Source organism: Bubalus kerabau, chromosome 11, assembly GCF_029407905.1.
Source record: "Bubalus kerabau isolate K-KA32 ecotype Philippines breed swamp buffalo chromosome 11, PCC_UOA_SB_1v2, whole genome shotgun sequence".
Taxonomy (NCBI): Eukaryota; Metazoa; Chordata; class Mammalia; order Artiodactyla; family Bovidae; genus Bubalus; species Bubalus kerabau.
The window spans coordinates 108,063,309-108,083,234 of NC_073634.1; the positions used below are offsets into that span (position 1 = coordinate 108,063,309).

Genomic DNA, 19,926 nt, shown 5'->3' on the forward strand with positions numbered 1-19,926 from the left:
CACAGTGGTCCGGGGCAGCAGGGACCCCAGCCCTCATCCTCTGCAAATGTCACCTCCCAAACACGTGTCTCCTTGGCTTCCCTTGTTGCAGCAGAGGGGTCTCCATGCAGGAGGAGCGAGGGGGGAGGGGGTGCTGGCGACCTCCGCCTGATTAATATCCCAGATGTGTGACCTCCAAGATCGCCCCGCTCCCCCCCCTCCACCCCCCCAGGACCTCTCGGGAGTCCAGACCTCAGCGTGGGCAGGGATGCCCAGTCTGCCGTGCGGGAAGGTGGAGAGCGGGTCGTGGGTCGGGGTGGACGCGCCTGCTACAGTCTTGGGCGCCCCGATCTGGCTGGATTGGAAGTCCAGTCTCCACCCAGAAGAGGAGCTCTCAACTCCAAGAACGTGAAAAAGTTAGGCGGGGTGAGCTGCAACTTTTTTTTAACTCCAAATGCTCGAACTCAGGGTGCCTCCACACTGGTTCTGGGGCTCGGCCAGGTGTGGGCACCTGGGGCGGGAAAAGTGGGGGTCCAGGATCGGCCTTGGGGGGCTCCGTCCGCGCGCGAACGCCGGCAGAGCCGGGGGCAGTGCCCGCTCGGGTCCCCGCCCGCCCCGGGCCAGCCCCTTCGTCGCCGCCACTCGCCCGCTGGCCCCACCTCCCTGCCCGCGGCGCCCAGTGGGAAGCGGGGGCCGGCCCGGCCGAGCCCAGCGGCCGCTCTGATTTGCTGCGGGTGCCGGGGAGCCCCGGCCTCCGCGGGTGCCTTCCAGGAGCGAGGGCGGGAGGGGAAGGGGGAAAAGTGCTCGGCGCCCGAGGCGAGGTCGCACTCCTCCTTCGTCCCCGCGGCCGGCGCCGGACCTCACTCGAGCGCAGCGCCCAGGGGAGCGAGTCGCGGGGCGGCGGCGGCGAGGAGGAGGCCAGAAGGAACCGGAGGGGACGAGGAGGCGGGGGCCAGCGAGCCTAGCGGGGTCCCGGCGCCCCGCGGACCGAGGTCGAGCCCTCCCGGCCGTGGGCGAGCGCGCCAGCCGACCCTCCCGGGGGCCACGGCCACAAAGAGAACGGGCCGGCGGCTGCTCCCATGACTCCCTAAGGTCGTGCCGGCCCCGCTGAGTCCGCTGCCCGGGCCGTGCTCCGCGCCCCGTGCGTCCCCACGCGCCCGCCCCGCGCCCCGCACCGCGCGCCCCTCCGGCATGGACGTCCACACCCGCTGGAAAGCGCGCAGCCCGCTCCGCCCGGGTGCCCCGCTGCTGTCCCCGCCGCCGCCGCTGCTGCTGCTGCTGCTGCTGCTGCTGTGGGCGCCGCCTCCGAGCCGCGCAGGTAAGGGCGCGGGGCGCCAGGGCTCTGGGGGCCGCGGGCCGCCGGGGCCGGCACGGCTGTCATCCCCGGGCGCCCGGCCTCTTCTGCGCCTGCACGACCTTCCCCGCTTGGCTGTGGAATGCGCGGCCCGAGACTCCGAATGCCATTAGCTGGGGGCCCCGGAGAGGGAGACGCGCCGGCACAGCCTTCCCCCGCGCCAAACGGGCCGACCGCCGGGGCCGTCGGGGGACCCGAGGCTGGGGCTCCGCGTAGGATGCGCCGGAGGGGCTGTCCACCAGGCAGGCAGACTTTTGTCCCGAAACTTTACCTTCTCTGTCCACATCGCAGGCGCGCAGCACAACTTCCTTTCCTGAAACCCGGGAAGGGTCGCCCCCTAGAGTCACAGCGGGTCAGTTCTGGCCGGGCCTCCTGGGATGGGGGGCCGAGAGTGGAGGGCGGGGGACGGGAATCCCAGAAACGGAGCCCCCCTCCCCCGCCTTCTCCTGGGAAGCAGGTTTTCTAGGGTCTTAGCAGCTTTCCCGCCCAAAGACGGAATTCTAGGCGCAAGGCCGGGAGATGTTGCCGGGTCTGGGCTGCCGGGGGTTTACATGAAGCACAGACGGGACTTCTGCCAGAGGTCTGGCCTTAGAAGGAGCGTTCTCCTGCGGGTGGCGTCCAGCCGGCCAGCACCCACGGGGCGCCTGCTTGGATGCCTGCCGCCCCCACTGCCTCCCACACACTTTCCTGATGCCGGTGGTGTTCCAAGCATCACTTCTGTGGTTGCCTATCCCATGGGGTAGGTCTTCCAACAGAGCTCGTGGCCCTCAAAGTCTCCCATCAGCTGATGGGAGATGGACTCAGAGCAGGCTCAGGGAGAGTGCAGGCACAGGGAGGGGACAGTGGCCCAGGGGACAGCTGGACCAGCCAGGCCCCCCTCCCCCAGAGACAGCGCCACTTCAGAGCCCACACTCTGCTCTGCTTTGTAATTTGAAGACATACAGGAAGAATCACTTCCACCTTCCTCTTACCAATCAAGGTATTCTGTCCCTTTTTGCTGGCACGTGAGTGCTTGGTGGGCCAGACAGGGTGAACAGGAATCAGGGTGTCCAGCTGGTCAGGGGCTGGGGAAGGTGTGGGGAGCCTGGGCTGGCTCTGGGGGTGTCGGATCTCAGCCCTGGACTGCCACCCGCGTTTCCTGGATCCTGAGCTCAGCTCACAGGCTTTGGGTTTCTCCTGGGGCCACTGGAGGTGGGGGACAGCAGCAGCCTCCAGGGAGGTGGTGTGGAGCGGGCCGGGGGATGTGGTCAGGGCAGCTGTGTTGGGCATCCGTCAGAGACAAAACCATATAACCCTGCCCTTGCTCCTCTGCTGGGCTTTCCCCCAGGAGGTCAGGTGGGAATCCTTAAGGGGAGTCCAAACCCCCACAGCTGGGGCTGGGGAGCACGCAGAGCGAGTGTTCGTCTGGGTCTGGAGCGGGCTGTTTGCCTTCTCTGCCCCCTGCCTCCTCTTTCCCGTCCTGACTGAGGCGGGCATGGGGTCAGCGCCTGGGCCATGGCTGTGGACTTAGACATTTGGCTCCTGCCAAAGAGACATTGAGCGCCTGCAAAGAAGCCACCTCTCTGGGTGGGTTTCACAGACCTCCCTTTCCAGGGTGGGACCCTTTTGGAAGGCGTCGTCAGTCCGCAGGAGCGGCTGTCCACTGAGATCCAGGGCGGGGGTGGGGGGGTGCAGTTCGTCTCCTCTCCATTTTGAGATTCACCAGATGTTTTCTGAGCTCTCTCCGAACATGGCTCTTTTTCCTACCTTCTTCTTGGCCAAGTGTGTAAAGGCATGAAAAGTCAGATTGCGTTTGGGGCCGTTTAACATTGTAACGGGCAAAGGAGAGTAAGTGAAATGAAACATGACCCCAATATTTGGAAATTGAGGTCATCTCCTCGGCACAACATTGGTTGACGCCGGTCACGTGGTCGCTTTTGGCAATTATTTGGTCGGAAGAGTTGTCCAAGTTTTGTGGGACTTGACAGTCACCAAATGGTTAAATTTCCTCTGACTCAATCCAGTTGGCTGGAAAGACAGCCTTTTCCATCTTCTCCTCCCCTCCCCCCTCCTCCCCATAAAAGAACAGTCAGTGGGAGGGGTTCAGAAGGCAAGCTGGTTCCCCAAGCCTCTCTCTCCTCTGGTCCAGGTTTCCGTGGCCAGAGGGCTTGGAGCTGGGGTCACTGCCAGCCGGCAGTGGCCACAGGCAGGAGTCCCCTCCCTGGGGTGGAAGCACAAAGGCCCTTCTCCCCAGTGCTGCTCCGGGGCTGTTCCTGGGGTGCCAGCCAGAGCCTGCCCCACGACCCCACCCTTCAGATATTTCTGGACTCTCACCACGGCCACGCCCTTCGCTGAGCACTGCCCGCCTGCCCACCCTGCCTTCTGGCTGTCTGGCCCTGTCTCCCATCCCTGCCTCCGCCCCGGGTCACAGATAGGGTTGGGGGGCGCAAAGGGGTGTGGGGAACAGACCCCCCCCATGGCCTCCCGCCCATCACTTAGTAACAGCGAGCCCCCGAGGGTCGAGGATGAGTCAGGCACCCCAAGGCCCCGTTGCTGCACCCTCACTGGAGCCCCGGGTGTGCCACGAGGAGCAGGGCGGGGTCCCCGGCCCCTGGGAGGCCAGCACGCGTGGTAACATTTGGAGCAAAGTCGCTGGCCCTTGCCTGGTGTACTGATAGATCTGTGCCGACATCGTCGTCTTGGACTCGTACCCTGGCCTATGGGGCTGTGAGGGCGCTGGTGTTCAGAGAGGCCCAGGCGCGGGGGGCTGAGGCCCCAGACTCTGGGTCTGCCTGCTCTCTGTGCCTGGGGAGGCCTGGGGCTCACCGGGGCCGAGGGGGGTCCCAGCCAGCCGAGTGTTTCGCTGCCTCCCTCCTTTCTCTCCCTCCTTCCTCTCCGGTCTCTTCCTGCCCCCTCCCCGCTTTGTACCCAAGGCCATCGAGGGCCACCGTGACCTGCAGGCCTGCAGCCTCCACCCCCCTTTCACCAGGCCCTTCACTCACCCGGGGGAGCTGCCAACTCTGGGAGCCCTTGCCTCGGCTGGGCCTGGCTGTGGGGAAGGCAGAGGTGACGGAGGGCCCACAGGCTGGGGGGAGGCCCACCCGTGGACGCTGGTCATTGCACCGCTCGTTGTCTTGGCCGAGCATCCTTGAAAACAGGGTGGAGGGTCGGCCCCCTTGGGGAGATCCGGGGCGGCTTCCTGGAGGAGGTGCTGCTAACTCAACCTTTCTCCTTCCTTTTGTTGCCAAGGGGCCCCCTTAGCAGGTGCCCGCCTCCCCCTCTGGCTGTTGTCTCATCCGTGCTCCTTGCTGGCAGGACCTTCCCAGCCCCATTGCTTCGTTCTCCTGGGGCTGCTCCCCTTGGCTGGAAAGCCCCTCATTAACTCGGTTGGCGGGGCGCCCCCAGGGCTGCCTGCCCCGGGATGCTGTGCCAGCAGAAGTGGCCGCTGTGAGAAGAGGGGGGTCTCGAAAGGGACAGGAGGGCAGCTGGGCTGTCCTTAACCCTCTCTGGGCCCCGCACCGAGACCACCTGAGGGGTGCCGCCTGCCCTGGCCTGGGGGTCCTGCCCGTGTTGGGCCCTGGTTGGGGGACAGTCCTTGGCTGTCAGGTCACTGAACCCAGGGCTGCAGGGAGGGTTCCTCTGCCTCTAAGGGGTTGTCTGGGTGGGGGCCAGGCCCGTGCCTCAGCTTTCTCCTCTGGGAAACGGGGGGACACGGCTTCCTTGCTCTGAGAGTAGCTGTGTAGACGGGTCGGGGTGATCCCTGAAGACAGGGAGTGGAGTGTGGGGGCACCTTCTCCAATGAGCGGAGGGCCTTTTGTGGCTGCTGTTCGGGGTGGTGATTCTGCGGAAGGAGGAAGCAGCGTTGCCCCTGTTGTCTCTAGCTGTGAGCATCCAGTGGGAGGTTCTGGGCCCGGTGAGACCCCGGGGGCTCTGCCATCCGCAAGTGGCTCGGCCTGGCCCCTCCCGCACCCTCTTCAGCCCCCCATGTGCTCGGGAGGGTCCGTTTCCCACGTCTGTCACCTCACAGGATGGCAGTAAAGGTCGCCCTAGGCCATGTATGTGAAAGGGCTTTACAAGCCCAACAGGGGGCTGTACACGTGTGTGCACTTGTATATATTTGTGCATGCATGTGTGTGCATGTGGTGTGTTTGGATGCGTGTGTCTGCGTGTGTGAGATGTGTGTTGGTGGGTGTATACACGTACACAGGTGTGCATGTCCTCATCCACACACAGGTCCCTGTGTTTTAATGGTCTGCCCAGGCAGGGCCTGGGGTGTTTGAGGCGCCCACGGCCAGGCCACGTCTCTCCTCCCCGCACCCCGTCCCTGCTGGGGAGACGGGAGGCGACCGGTGGCCACGGAGCCCGCCGGGCATCCATGAGGCTGCGGGTCCGGCCCAGGACAAGCCGGTCCAGCTGGGTCTGATAATCTGAGGAGTCTTTTTTTTGCTCACAGGAGGGCGATGTTAGATTATAGCTTCTGCTTTTCCCTCTGTTTATTTCTCCCCTGTAATCGACTCATCTGGCCAGCACTTGGCCAAATATGCCTTAAGCTTTTTGGCCTGGCTCCGGGGGTACTTAGGTCCTGCAGGCACAGCCTGTTTTGGCCCTTCTTGTGGGCAGAGCTGCCCTGCCACACCCGCGGCGTGAAGGCCCAGTATGCGTGATGCCCTGGGGTGGGCGGCCCGCAGCTGGGTCAGCATCCTGCCCACCCCCGCCAGGCTCCCATCTGTAGGAAAGGGGATGACTGCGGCTCCTGCGGGATTTTTTAAAATAAGATTTTATTTATTTTTGGCTGTGCTGGCCTTCACTGCGGCTCAGGCTGCCTCTGGTTGCGGAGAGTGGGGGCTGGTCTCGAGTTGTGAGGCACAGGCTCGTCTTTGTGGTGGCGTATCTTGGGGACCACGGGCTCTTGGCGCTCGGGCTCAGCAGTTGCGGCTCCCGGGCTCTAGAACACAGGCTCAGTAGCTGTGGTGCGTGGGCTCCGTTGCTCCAGGGCATGTGGGATCCTCGCAGACCGGGGATCGAACTTGTGTTCTTCACCACGGAGCCACCAGGGACGCCGCCCCGCAGGATTTCGGACGGGGCTCAGTACGGGAGGTGTCCCCAGCACCGCTGTAACCGTTCGTCCGCTCTGGGCCCCCGCGTGGCAGGGGCAGTGGGTCTGGGGCGAGTTCCCCGCTCTGCTCATTGGCTGGCCTTGCGAGTCACTCTCTCCGTCTTGTGAATGAGAAGGGGTTCTCATTCAGAGAGCCCCCCCTCCCCGCCATGAGTTCATGGCTCTGTCTGCAAATCATTCGGTCTGGTCTGAGCCTCGAGCCTTGGCCTGGAGGTGGCAGAGGTCGTGGGCAGTCGTGTCCAGCACGCCGTTCCTCAGGCCACCCCTGCTTTACCAGCGGGGATTGGGGCCAAGTGGTGGGAATGGACCTGCCCACGTCCCATTTCAAGGACTCTGGCTCCTGAGACGTGACCATGGGTGATGGCTGATGGTCTGCCAGGGCATCTGGAGGGGGGGCGGGGCCTTGCTAACTTAGACGCTGTTCGTACATCCCCACGGCCCGAGCAGCTGGAGCAAAGTTGATGGAAGGAGCGGATGGATGAATGCTGCACTGGGTGCGTGGGGATTCGTGGGGGGCGGGCTGCTCTGTGTTATACCTGTCACACTGTCTGAGCCGTCATCCCATCAGCTTCGACTCACTCTGTAATTTTTCTGGCAGATTCCCAGCCTACATCATAACCCACAGTTGGAATAAATGTCTCCACTCTTGGGTGACTCAGACCTAAGAAATGGAACCACGATCTGACCCACTTTTGTCAATGTTTCATTACACAGAGCCCCAGGGGCCGATTTCTTGTGACGTCTCTGTACGTGAAATGGGGAGGGGGGGTGGATTCTTTTATTTTCTGATTCCTAGGCCTATATTCTTTCAGGGGAAATTCAGTCTTCTGTACTGTTCTTTCCTGCCAGCACCTTGGCAACAGGGACTTTATTAGCCTCTTTATTTTAAAAAAAATAAATGTACGAAATGACATCAAAATATGTGTATGTAACTGGAGTGATTTAACTGTAAAAACTCTTGCATTGGAAAAATCGCTTCCCGCCTTCCGCTGAGATTAAAGCAACTGTCTTCCGCTCTGCCGGCGGGGTAACCAGAGGGCGAGGGCGAGGCCCTTTCTGTGTCGGCGCAGAGGGGACGCAGGAGAGACTGGTCCTGTGTGGAAAACTCGGGCGGGACAGTGGCTCTGCCTGAAGCCTTTGCAGACCTCAAATGCGACTCAGACCAGTGCCGGGCGCCAGGAGCAGGTGCGCAGGTGAGTGAGAGGTGAACATCTCAGCCCTGCAGGAGCTTCCGGTGCAGTGAGGGAATCAGACCTGCGAACAGGCCGTAATGTCCAGTGAAGTGCAAAGTGGGAGGCAGTGAAACATACACCAGCTAGTAAAATGATGCCACCAGCCAATCAGAGGGAGGCACCCACCAGCCCCTGGCCCACTGGCCAATCAGAAGGTGGTACCTGACAGCCCCTGGGGCTCTGGCCAATCAGAGGGAGGCACCCGCCAGCCCCTGGGCCACTGGCCAATCAGAGGGCTGTACCTGACAGCCCCTAGGTCAGCAGATAATCAGGGGAGGCACCCGCCAATGGCCCACTGGCCAATCAGAGGGCGGTACCAGACAGCCTGTGGGGCTCTGGCCAATCAGAGGCCAGCTTGCTTTGCCAGGGCGTATGGCTTTTGGAGCCCCACCCTCCTATGAGTTTGAATGGAGGTGTCCCTCGGAGGGGCTTTCTCCTTTGGCTCAGTGGTAAGGAACCCACCTGCAATGCAGGAGCCATAGGAAACGTGTTCAGTCCCTGGGTCTGGAAGATTCTCTGGAGGAGGGCATGGCAACCCACCCTAGTGTTCTTGTCTGGAGAATCCCATGGACAGAGGAGCCTGGTGGGCTGCAGTTCATGGGGTCGGAAGAGTTGGACACGACTGAAGCAGCTTAGCACACACACCGTTAGTGGCAGGGTCCTTGTGCTTCAGAAGGAGGCCCATGGCCTTCAACTGCGAGTAGCTTCTGCACCTCAGCCTCAATTCTTCCTTCTTCATTTTTGATACATAAAACTAGGAGTGTGTGTAGTCTCATCTTGCTCCTCGTCAGGGTCATCTTTGGGAGGGTAGGAGAAGCTGTGCGCCCGTGGAACGGGGGCCCTGGCCCATGGCGGGCAGCTAGGGGACCCTGTTGTGTGGCAGGTGAGGGGAAAGCTGGCTGGGGACTGGGGCCTGGGCCCTGCCCAAGCGGAGGAGCAAAGGTGGGCCTTCTCCAGCCCTGGGCCCTCAGGTTCAGTCTGCAGGGGCCCTGTCTGGGGAGGTGTTGTTCTCCTGTCTGCTGGGGTGAGGTCCCTGGGACCTGCCTTCGCTGTTTCTTCTCTTCTTTTGCCCTTTTTCTTTGGGGAGAATCTAAAATGCTGGTGGGCAGTTCTAGCTTCCTTCTTGAAGACTGTTATGTGTCCTCCTGGCCTGAGGGTGGAGGGGACGGTCTCCATGTCAGTGATCTGTGTAGACAGACCTTGCTCTTCTAGGAGAAGAGGGTCGCACATCCCGGTTGGTTTTGAGCAGAGGAGTAGGAAGGGGTACTGCACCTTCTGCACCTTTTGGACCAGAAAATGTTCAGGTCAAGAAGGTGGGGTGAGGAGCTCGTTCTCGAATGGAAGTGCAGGGAATAGCGCTTCTAAATGTCTTCTTTTCCAGGGAATTATCACTAATGTTATTTCAGTTCATTTCAGCCGCTCAGTTGTGTCCTACTCTGTGACCCCATGAATCCCAGCACGCCAGGCCTCCCTGTCCATCACCAACTCCCGGAGTTCACTCAGACTCAGGTCCTTTGAGTCGGTGATGCCATCCAGCCATCTCATCCTCTGTCATCCCCTTCACCTCCTGCCCTCAGTCTTTCCCAGCATCAGGGTCTTTTCCAGTGAGTCAGCTCTTTGCATCAGGTGGCCAAAATATTGGAGTTTCAGCTTCAACATCAGTCCTTCCAATGAACACTCAGGACTGATCTCCTTTAGGGTGGACTGGTTGGATCTCCTTGGAGGCCAAGGGACTCTCAAGAGTCTTCTCCAACACCACAGTTCAAAAGCATCGATTCTTCTGTGCTCAGCTTTCTTTATAGTCCAACTCTCAATGTTATTTAAGTTCATGGTTTAGATTGGAAAGCACGGCTTGGGCAACAGCTGCGTGTCAGTGGACCCTGGCACCTGAGGAGCATCCAGGGGTCCTCTGTGGTGGGCCCAGCGCTTGGGACGGGCTGGGGTGAGGCTGCGGGGCTCACACCTGGGCAGGGTGGTGGGAGGCTCGGCCCGCATTTCCAAGGAGGAGCTGGACTGCAGAGGGCAGGGGGCGTGGGAGGGCGGCCTGTGTTCAGGACCTCCTCCCAGGGGGCGTGGGAGGGCGGCCGGTGTTCAGGACCTCCTCCCAGGGGGCGTGGGAGGGCGGCTGGTGTTCAGGACCTCCTCCCAGGGGGCATGGGAGGGCGGCCGGTGTTCAGGACCGCCTCCCTCATCTGAGACAGGGGCCCGCAGGCATCAGCACAGATGCTGGGGGCACGTCAGGGGGGCCGCACGGCGGGAGAGAAGAAGAGACAAGTCCTCCCCCCGTTGCGTGCCCTCCCCACTTTCTAGAAGGAGCAGTGATGCTTCACTTTCTTCCCTGCCAGAGGATGAGCACTCCCTTCTAAGAGAAGACTCTTTCATTCTGCAATAAAGGAGATCAGGGCGACTGGGAGGTGGGGGAAGTCAGCCTAAGGAGGAAGGGTTTATTGGGGCTTGGCTCTGAGAGTGTTGTTGTTGTTTTTCGGGGACAGATCAAACACAGCGCAACAGATCCCCAGGTCCTCGTGGATTTGATGAGGATCAGCCCAAGGCCACTCTCACGTGGTCCAGCCCCCCTCCCACTCCCTCAGCACCCCCGTCGCCACCCCCAGCACTCGCCCCCGACTCCCCTCCACCTGTTTGCTTTGAGGCCATCCCTGATGTCAGGTCACGAGGCTGTTCCTCTGTGTTTACTGCACATCTCAGTAGGGGAGGGACACCAAGAAGGAGCTCAGCCAGGTCCAGTGAGAAGGAGGATGGGCCATTGCCAGCCCCAGGATCTCAGCGCCCTGGTGAGCCGAGAGGGCAGGGCCCTTGCCTCCTACCTGTCCCCGTGTGCCTGGGCTCGGCACAGATGCTGAGGCACCTAGAAATACTCCCCTGAGTCTCAGTCCCCCCATCTGTGAAATGGGTATAAGCTGGTGACACCTGCCCCAGAGGTCCGCTGGGAGGACTAAAGGCTCTTGTTGCTTGTGTTGCCATGCGTTAGAGCCCCGGCATTTGTATTTGGAGCCCCCAGATTGTCCCAGTGGAGGGCTGGGCCCCAAACTCAGCTTTGCTGGCATTTTGCAGAGGGTGGAGTCCTCCAGGTCTGGGGACCTGGCCCGGGGTTGCCTGGGAACAAGAGAGTCTGGTGAGCAGATCCGGTTTCCTACCAGGAGGTCTTTGATGGGGACCCTGTGAGACCAGAGCTTCAGCCACGGCAGGCCCTGCCTCTCAGATCTGGGATCCAAGGGTCTGGGGTGGAGCCTGGGGCCTGCCCCTAGAGATCTGATGCCAATGACCAGCTGAGGGCACTTTGGGAAACACTGGGCGTACCAGACGGGAGGTCTGAACCTTCTTCCGACACCCCCACCTCCCCACCGTGTGGGGCCAGCCTCCACGGCCAGCTCCCAGTCAGTCATTCCTGCGACTTTCAGAAGGGGAGTTAGGGGATGAGGCCGGAAAGCAGTGATGCTTCAGCGCATGGAGGCTGGGACCCTGGCTTTGGAGGCCAAGAGCAGGGTCTGGACTCCCAGCCGTGTGACCTCTAGTGCCTTGCTTAACCTCCTGGTCCAGCGTGGCTCATCCCCACACCTGAAGCTGAAAGGTGGAAGGTGACCTGCGTGTGGACATGGGCCCTTGGCGGGGTGTCCTGCACCCCACCTTCAGAGCAGGAGAACAGACACGGAAGCATGCTGGGGACGGTGACCGCCGCCGCTACCCAGGCCGCGGCGGTCATTACCGGTCGATCAGTGACGATGATTCCGTATCGCTGGCGCTCTTTTGTACTGTTATCATGTCCAGCGGAGCAGGGAGGCAGCAGTTTGTATAAAGTTTCTATAAGGTGCTGGCAATAGAGCAGGAGTAGAGTGGTCACTTCGGGTTTGGGCTACAGCTGGGCCTTGGAGGAGGCCAAACAGTCAGTGCAAAGGACCCAGCTGGAGCCCGAGGGGGCGAGTCCGCAAGGGGCAGGGGGTGCATTCTGCAGCTATGCTTGGGGGGGCGCCATGGAATCTTCCTCCTCATTTAATGTGGGAGCAGTGTCAGGCTTGCTTTTTCACTCCAGGAGTGCGGGGCCCTGATGGTGGGCAGGCCCAGCCCCCCAGGAAGGAGTTGGATATTTTACTGGGAGGGCTCACGGAGTCAGTGGTCGGTCTGGCCTCCCGCCTTCAGGCCTAGAGGACGAGGCGGTCTCTAGGGTCACAGGCTGCTGAGAGCAGAGGGGCAGGAGAACCAGACCCCAATGTGTGGCCGTCACCTGCTGGTGGGCTCTGCCTGGTGTCCTGAGGCTGGGGGAACCGGGTGGTCTCAGAGCTCCACCATCCGGGGAGGGCCTCTGAGCCTCAAAGGATTGTTCTGGGACTCCGGGGCTGGAGGGGAGCTCAGGGCTCCCGTCTCGGGGTTCCTCTGTCCAGGGCGGGTGTGATGACCGTTGTTTGCCGGTCACCCCCGTCGGGGAGCTCAGCTGGTGCGGGCAGACAGCATCCGGAGGGAACTTGCCGAAACCCGGCCTCCAGAGCCCCAGGGTTTTAACCTTGATATCCCCAAATTTGGAGCTTCTGAACGTCTTCAAGCTTCCTGTTTGCAGAACCGAAGGAAAGCTGCTGCCAGTGGGAACGCTCTGTCTTCTTCCCTTTTCACGCCCTGGTGTCCCCGGCTGGGAGGGCGCCTGTCTTCCCACACCCTGCAGCGCCTGCCTCGGGGCCTCTGCATGGACCAGCTCCCACCTCCCCTTCCTGGACAGGGCCTGTCTGATTGCACACAGCTGCCTGGACATGAGCAGGATTTGCAAACACTGGGGAGGGCTGTTGTCGAGGGCTGGGTGGCACGGGGTGGGGGTTTCTGCTTGCTTCCTCCCTCCCTCCCTCCCTCTCCTCTACCTTACTCTAAGGGCTTTCATACACTGTTTTATCCTGATGACATCTTTTCTGGGCAAGAGGTAGCCCCATTTTACAGGCAAGGAAACTGAGGCTCCCAGAAGCCCCACAGCTAGTGAGTAGCAGAGCCTTTAAAATAGCATTTGTGTTGTGGAAACTGAGTTTCACCCAGCCTCCTGGGGACAGGGCCTTCCGAGAGCAGACATCACTGTGAGGTGGGGTTTTAGCCCCATCTTTTTCCCTGGGGCCTTCATCCCGGCACAGAGGGGTGGGGAGGCTGCTGAAAGCTGGTGGCTGCCCCCACCCTGTCCTCTGGGGCCCAGGCTGGAGGTGGGCGCCTGTCCAGGGTCAGGAGGAAGCAGTGCACGTTCAGCTCCCCTTCCAAAGCCCCCCGAGTCCCAGGCCCCTCCGGATCCTCCTCCCGCTGCTCGAGTCAGGTGAAGCTGGGGCGGCCTAGCCTTTAGCTGTGTTTGTGTTTGGGCATGAGCTGTCCTGGCTGAGTCATTTTTTCCGTTTTAGCAGGAAGGAAGGAGCGATAGGGGAGGATTGTATCCAGGTGGGTCCTGCCTGTTTGACATCGGTTCACACACGACTGGAGAGGCACGCAGGGCTTGTGCCAGGGAGCCAAGCGTTGCCAGCGACGAGGCTGGGGCGCGCGTCAGGCCCCTCCCACTCTGAGGGCCAGGTGCAGGCCGAGCAGCCCATCAGATGTTTCCAGAGTGAAGCTGGGGCAGCCGAGCCACCACCTCTTCCGGGTCAGAGAAGCTGGGCCAGGGAAGAACCCACATCTTTAAACTATCAGCATTTCAGAAAAGAAAAATAAAAAACCCTGGGAGAGAAGCAGTGCCCGGGGGCCTGGTTCCTGAGCCCGCCCTTTGTTGAAGGACGTCAGTGGGCTTACCAAGGGCCAGGCTCAAGAGCTCTGCTCCTGCTTTTCCCTTAGGGTGGGTCATGAGTCCTAGAGAGTTGTCAGAGTCCTCCAGAAAGTTTACTCCTTGGGTGGCCCACCTACCCCACTGTCCGGGCCAGGCAGATGCCACTGGGAAAAGTTAGGGAGTTGCAGCTCCTTTGAAACCAAGGGAACAGCACATATCCCGCACATGTGGTCCCGGGCATTTCTAGTTGGAGGTACGGTCGGTGGCCAGAAGTCATGGCGGACAGGGGGTGGACGGAGCCCGAGTCCTCTGTCACAGCATCCAAGCCTCATGTTTCAGGCCCACGTGAGGTGTGCTCACCTCGAGGCCAAAGGAGGCACGCAGCCCGGCTCTAGCTGCCAGAAACCCCTGGTGTGGCCGGGGGGGCTAGGACTGCCGCGGTCCTGAGCTGTGACCTCCAAAACGTCCTTTCTTCATGTGCGAAATAGAGCTGAGGGTGTCTTCCTCTTAGCTCTGGGTAAGACTTTAGGAGGTGCAGTTTGGATCTCCACGCACACAGGGTCTCTCTGGACCTGTCACTTCCCTCTGTGCCTGCAGCGTGTGAGGAGGTGTCAAGGAGGAGCTGTGGGATGGAGCCAAAGGTGCCCCTGGTGTGGAGGGTGTTGGCTGACACGCTTTGAACCGGCTCTCTGGAGCAGTGTGGGCAGATGTGAGGGGCTCTGTAATGAATCCACCCGCTAGTGCAGGAGATGTAGGTTCAGTCCCTTGGAAAGATCCCCTGGAGAAGGAAATGACAACCCGGTTCAGTGTCCTCACTTGGAAAATCTCATGGACAGAAGAGCGTGGGGTCGCAAAAGAGTCAGACACAACTTAGCGACTAAACAACAGAACTTACTGAGGCCAACAGGGATGAATGATTTTCTGTCCTTGTAAAGGTGTGGGGCCTGAGCTGTTCTGGGATAGGTTGGGGGCCCCTCACTATCTGGGGGAGGTGGGTATTCTGGGCCAGAGGAGAGAAGAGGCGGGGGGTCTGCCAGGGTCCCTCTGGAGTCTGGTCTGGCGGTTGTGGACCAGCAGCCCAGGGGGTGTGCCGGATGGAGTCCGAGACTCAGGGCTGTGTGGATGGTCCACGCTGACGCTGCTTTCACCTCCACAGAGCAGTCGGAACCGCCCAGACAGACCTCCCAGGGGATCCCCAAGCCCATGACCTGTTTGCAGCAGAGGGTGTGTGTGCGCGCGTGTGTGCGTGTCTGTGTGTGTGTGTGTGTGTGTGTGTGTGTGTGTGTGCGTGTCTGTGTGCACACATGCATCACGTGCCAGGGGATCCCCAAGCCCGTGACCCATTTCCAGCAGAGGGGGTGTGTGTGTGTGTGCGTGTGTGTGCGTGTGTGTGCGCACACATGCCTCACGTGCACCCTAGCAGGTGTGAGTGAGCATTGTCCCTGGGGTGTCTCCCGCCCCGTGGGCACGGATCCCCTGCTCGCCTACACTCGTGATCTCTCACTCCACCCAGCAAGCCCACGAGGTCCGCCCTGTGAGGACTAGTCCAGCTGACTCCGCTAACGAGAGACCTGGGGCTCGAGCGTGGCCTCCTCCTCCCCGCAGGCCTGCAGCCCTTCCGGCGTCTCGCTCCTTTCTCCCGCTGCCACCCTGCTTCTTATCCACAGTCTCTCCAGATGGACCCTCCCAGACCCTCTCACCCCAGGCTCCTTTCATTTCAGCATCAGTCATCTTACCCTTTAAATCACGTCCAGAAACTGTTGGCTGTGTTTTGAAAGTCTTTACATTTCACCAGCTTCTGTCTGCCCTGCTTCACTTCCGAGTCCTTACCTTGACTTGCTTGTTCTCCGGGACTCCTGAGCAGGTAAGAGATCACTCGCGTAGTCCCAGGAGGCCTCCTGTGCCCGCCCCCGCCACCCCAGCGAGCACAGATGTTGGCATCGAGCACCATGTGCTCCAAGCCACCCTCCCCGGGGTCACTGCTCTCGCCGAGCTTGGCCTGCCTCTCGGTTTCCACGACCTGCCCTCTGTGGGGAATGTAAGCCCCCCAAAAGCTCTGGGCTCCAGGCACCTGCCTTTCCCATAAACTTTGATGCCTGGTCAATATCCTGGCCTCTTTCTCCTCACTCACTCAAGTGTTGTCTGCTGTGATGCCTGCGGCTGGGAAGTGCCCGTGAATCACCGCCCCCAGGGAAGGCCTGACACGCACGCTGTCTGAGCGCCCTCCCGTACCGGGGTTGTCAGCTTCTGCGCCGTACATCTCTCTCTGATGACTCACCGCTCTCTCTCACGTTGCAGTGTGGATTCTTCCTTCCGTTCTGACTGGCGGCACCCGGGCAGCGGCAGAGGATGCCGTCCCCTCGCCTGTGCCAGGCGGGCAGGTCCGGCCCGATGCTGGCAAGGCGGGCGACACTGTCTGCCCCCGGCTGCCCCAGGGGTGAGGTGGGGGGAAGCCCGGCCGGGGGACCTCCGGGTCAGGTCTCCCGCCTATGTCCTTGCGACCCTTGGCCCCTCGTCCTGTCCCTGGCCTTGAGGGGAGGGGGCTGCGGGCTGCCAGCCTGGGTGGGAGGGAGACGAGGTGCGCTCACTCGGGCTAGGACGTGGAGCCCGGCTCCAGTGTTAATCCCACCTGCCCCGAGTCTGTAACCCGAAAGTCCGCTGCTGCTGCCCGAGGGGAACGTACTGCCTCAGGAACGTGTGTCCGTGGGCCTCCCGAGGCGCGTGGCGGGAAGCGCTCTAGAAGCGCAGCTTCTCAGTGGAACCTGCCCAATGGCGATGGCGCTGCGGGGGTCCACGGGCGGCAGGCATGGCTTCGCCCAGGGTGGTTGAAGAGACCGCCTTCCTAAACGCAGTTCAGCATCTACTGAGCACCGACTGTCTGCCGCTTCTGTGCTGGGGCCGTCGGGGGCAGCCCCGTGGGAAGGGCTCGCCTGGCCCTGCGGGGTGCTGCGGGGTGGGTGGGGGGCTGACCTAACACAAGCTGACCCCGAGGCCTTGGAGGGTCCTGGAGTCGGGACCTGGCTTTTCCCCGTCCACAAGTGTCCCTTTCCTGGTGCTGCCCGGCTCGCTGTAATACCTCGAGGGAGAATGAACTGTGCCCTTGGAGTGCGGGACCCTGCGGGTCAGAGGGCAGGTAGAGCCCACGGGGACGGCCTGGGGGGAGCCGGGGCCCCCGACTGCCCAGCTGGGTCCCTCTCCATGAGGGTGGCCCCCCTTCTCTTCCCTCTTTAGTTTTACTTACATGATACATGTTCATTATAGGCATTTTGGAAAATAAGAAAAAATATAAAGAAGAAAGTAAAAATCCCCCATAACCCCCAGACTGGAACCCCGCTGAGTCTGAGCACAGAGGAAAAGGAACGGACGGAGGCGGCTCACCGTGCTGATCAGCAAGTTCCAGGGCTCAGGCAGCCCGGCCCGGGCCTTGTCCCGCCAGACCCGCTCCCTAAGACAAGGGCCGCGCCCGGGGCAGCTGCTTAGGGCTTTTTCATGTCGCTCCATCAGGAGGGCATGCTGTTTACACCCGTGATCGCCCTGATTTTCTTGAAGAGCCTCCCAGTGTTGGACGTCGGGTCTTGCCCCAGATCTCTGATGTCGTCTGTGCATCCGTGGAGCACACTGACTCGGGTTTTCCCTAGCTCTTCCCTTCATGGGCGCTCACCCCTCCCCTCTGGGGCCCGCCTGAGGGAGGGGGTGTCCCGGGGGTCTGGGTGAGCAGCAAGCCTCCCCTCTGTGTGGGACGAGAAGGGGGTGCGTAGCCATTGCTCTGCTGTTTTTAAGGCCTGGCAGCCGTGGAAATTTAGACTTTGATAAAGGTAGCATTTCATGTTGGCTGGGAAAGGAAGGCCTAGTCATTGGACTGGGCTGGGATAAGGAGGAAGCCTCTGGGAAAAAGAAGTTGAACCCGACTCAGTCTTACACCAAAATGCATTCCAGATGACCCAATGATATGAACTCAAAAAATGAAACCATAAAACTACTAGAAGAAAACACGGGAGACTGAGGTTTATGATCTCAGATGAGAAGGCCTCTCTCAGTAAGACATAAATTCTAGAAGTTATAAAAAAAGAAGTTGACTCCATAAAAAGTCAACATTTTCTCTCTGGTTAACTCCCCACCCTTCCTCCAAACTACCCATCACTGTAAGAAAACAATATGAAAATATGTATATCAGAGAAAAAGGATTGATATTCTAATAGTCAAAGAACTCCTACAAATCAATAAGAAAGGACCAGGAACCAAACCAACCAAAAAATTAATAATAATAATGGACGAAAGATATGATTACTTCTTGAAAAGAAAATACCGGTAGCTCTTAAGCATGTAGGGAGGTGTTTGACCTTACTCACAAGAAGGGGATGCAGGTGAAGGCCGAGGAGACCCAGCTTCTCACCTGGCCAGGCGGACGGAGAACGCACGCCAAGAGCAGGCCCTGCTGGCTCCGGTGAGGGAGCTGGTGCCCACGGGCGGTCCTTCTAGGAAAGGCTTTTGCAGTCTTTGTGCTAAGTCTCTTCAGTCGTGTCTGACTCTTTGTGGCCCCATGGACTGTAGCCCACCAGGCTCCTCTGTCCATGGTCCAGGCAAGAATATGGGAGTGGGCTGCCATGCCCTCCTCCAGGGGGTCTTCCCAACCCAGGGATCGAACCACGTCTCGTTATGTCTCCTGCATTGGCAGGCGGGCTCCTTACCACTGGGGCCACCTGGGAAGCTCTTTGCAGTATCTGTTGAAATACTAAAGTGCATATGCTATTGGACCTGGTAGCTCTGCTTCTCGGAATGTCTCCTGTGGATACAGGCAATGTGTGTGCAGACACGTCTGTTGCAGACGGCAGCAGAGCTGCGGCTGTCTGCAGGTGAGGGCTGGAACAACCAGATGCCCGTCAGGAGAGCCGTTTGAGCCATCAGATAAGCCGCTGAGCGGTTCCCGGGGAGGGTCCCTTAGCAGCTGCAGGAGTGGTGTCTCCGTGTCTTTGTACTTCCTGAAATGGATCAGTCTCCAACATACAGAAGGGAAGAAAGCTCCTCTTAGAATGAATCCGCCTCTAGAGAGAACCCACAGAAAGCTACACTTGCGTATTCATAGAGGACAAGGAAGGAGGCACAATCGTGGGGACCCGTGGTTTTCTCTGGAAGGGACAGCTGGGCGCACAGACGTGCAGTTCTCTCTGGCATCTTTTGAATTGGCTGAGTGTTGCTCAGACAGGTGGGCTGGTTGGAAGGTGGGCAGGTGTGTAGGGAATAGAGACTCGGGATGGAAGCGTGGGCTGGCTGTCCTGGGAGCTGCGTGCCTTCTTGCTGGCAGGCACACGCTTTTGGCTGGAATGACTCTGTCAATTATAAAAGCCTAGATAGTCCAAAAAAGAAAAAGAAAAGAAACAAGACCTATAGACCAGTGCAGGAGGGAACTGACTACATTGATCACGTGTCATTCAATGACGGTGGGCAAGCACTGGAGAGCCGTGGACGTGACCGCGTTTCTGGGGGGCAGCTTCTGTGCTGAGTGGCTGGGTGCCACACGGTGGGTGTGCCCCGTGACCTCCAACCCCATGAGCACCGTCCTGGCTCCGTGATCACTCGTGACCCTGCATCATGGCCCCATGCTCCCTCACCTGCTGTCATGAGGCTCGTTCCCTTCCACGGTTCCGAGCCACAGGGTCCTTCCAGTCTCCGCCACTGGCTGAGAGGCGCCTTGCCACCCGTAAAGCCAGCTCAGAGGAGAGACTTGAGGATCCCACACCTGGAGGACCTCAGGTATGGACAATCAGGGAGGGGGCTTTGTGGGGTCACGGGACAACGGAGACTTCTTTCCCTGAGGTCCCTGATGGAATGAGGACTTTCCCCAGTTTCAGTCACTGTTATTCCTACCAGGCTGCTGCTCTGTCCTGTTGGAACAGAGCTGGGGGCTGGGGAGGGGGGAGGAGCTGAGACCCCTTTGTCCACCTGTTCATCTGATGGTGTTACGGGTGTGCCAGGGGAATTGGGTTGATCATGACCCCCATGCTGGAAACTAAAGGCTGGACAGGCTCCCTGCCCTCAACTCCCATGCCCTGGTGGGATTCTACAGCCTTAGAGTGGAGATGACCAACTCCCATGTCCTGGTGGGATTCCACAGCCTTAGAGTGGAGATGACCAACTCCCATGTCCTGGTGGGATTCCACAGCCTTAGAGTGGAGATAAGTCTGTTTGGTTGAATCGTGTGAAATTACCATTTTATAGGCCAAAATAATCAGAGGGTCACCTCACGTAGTTCAGTCTCATTCTGTAAGAGTGGGCAGTGAGGAGGACCACCCATCCAGCAGGGAGGCCGGGGAAGTCCTTCCCAGAGGCAGTGTGCCTGAGCTGAGGTCTGCATGGTGAAAGGGATTCACCAGGCGTGGAGGGTGGGTGAACAGGATTCCAAATACAGAGAACCAAATGTGCAGAGGCCTGGACACTCTGTGCTCTCCATCTCTGGATGCAGGGTTTAGCTTGGCTAGAGCGTGATGTGAGTGAGATGGTGGCGGAGCCTGGGGCTTTATCAGAGATGAGACTT

The 19,926-nt window shown here is 60.1% G+C and overlaps 1 protein-coding gene across 3 annotated transcripts in view; it reads left to right on the plus strand.

The window, feature by feature from the left end:
- Positions 1 to 778: 778 nt before the first annotated feature.
- COL5A1 (collagen type V alpha 1 chain) overlaps positions 779 to 19,926 on the plus strand; it is a 147,794-nt gene continuing 128,646 nt past the window's right edge. For all 3 annotated transcript variants that reach the window (XM_055541604.1, XM_055541605.1, XM_055541606.1), the window contains exon 1: positions 779 to 1,297. In XM_055541604.1, coding sequence (XP_055397579.1) covers positions 1,171 to 1,297 — 127 coding nt within the window. In that variant the 5' untranslated portion in view covers positions 779 to 1,170. The remainder of the gene's footprint in view (positions 1,298 to 19,926) is intronic.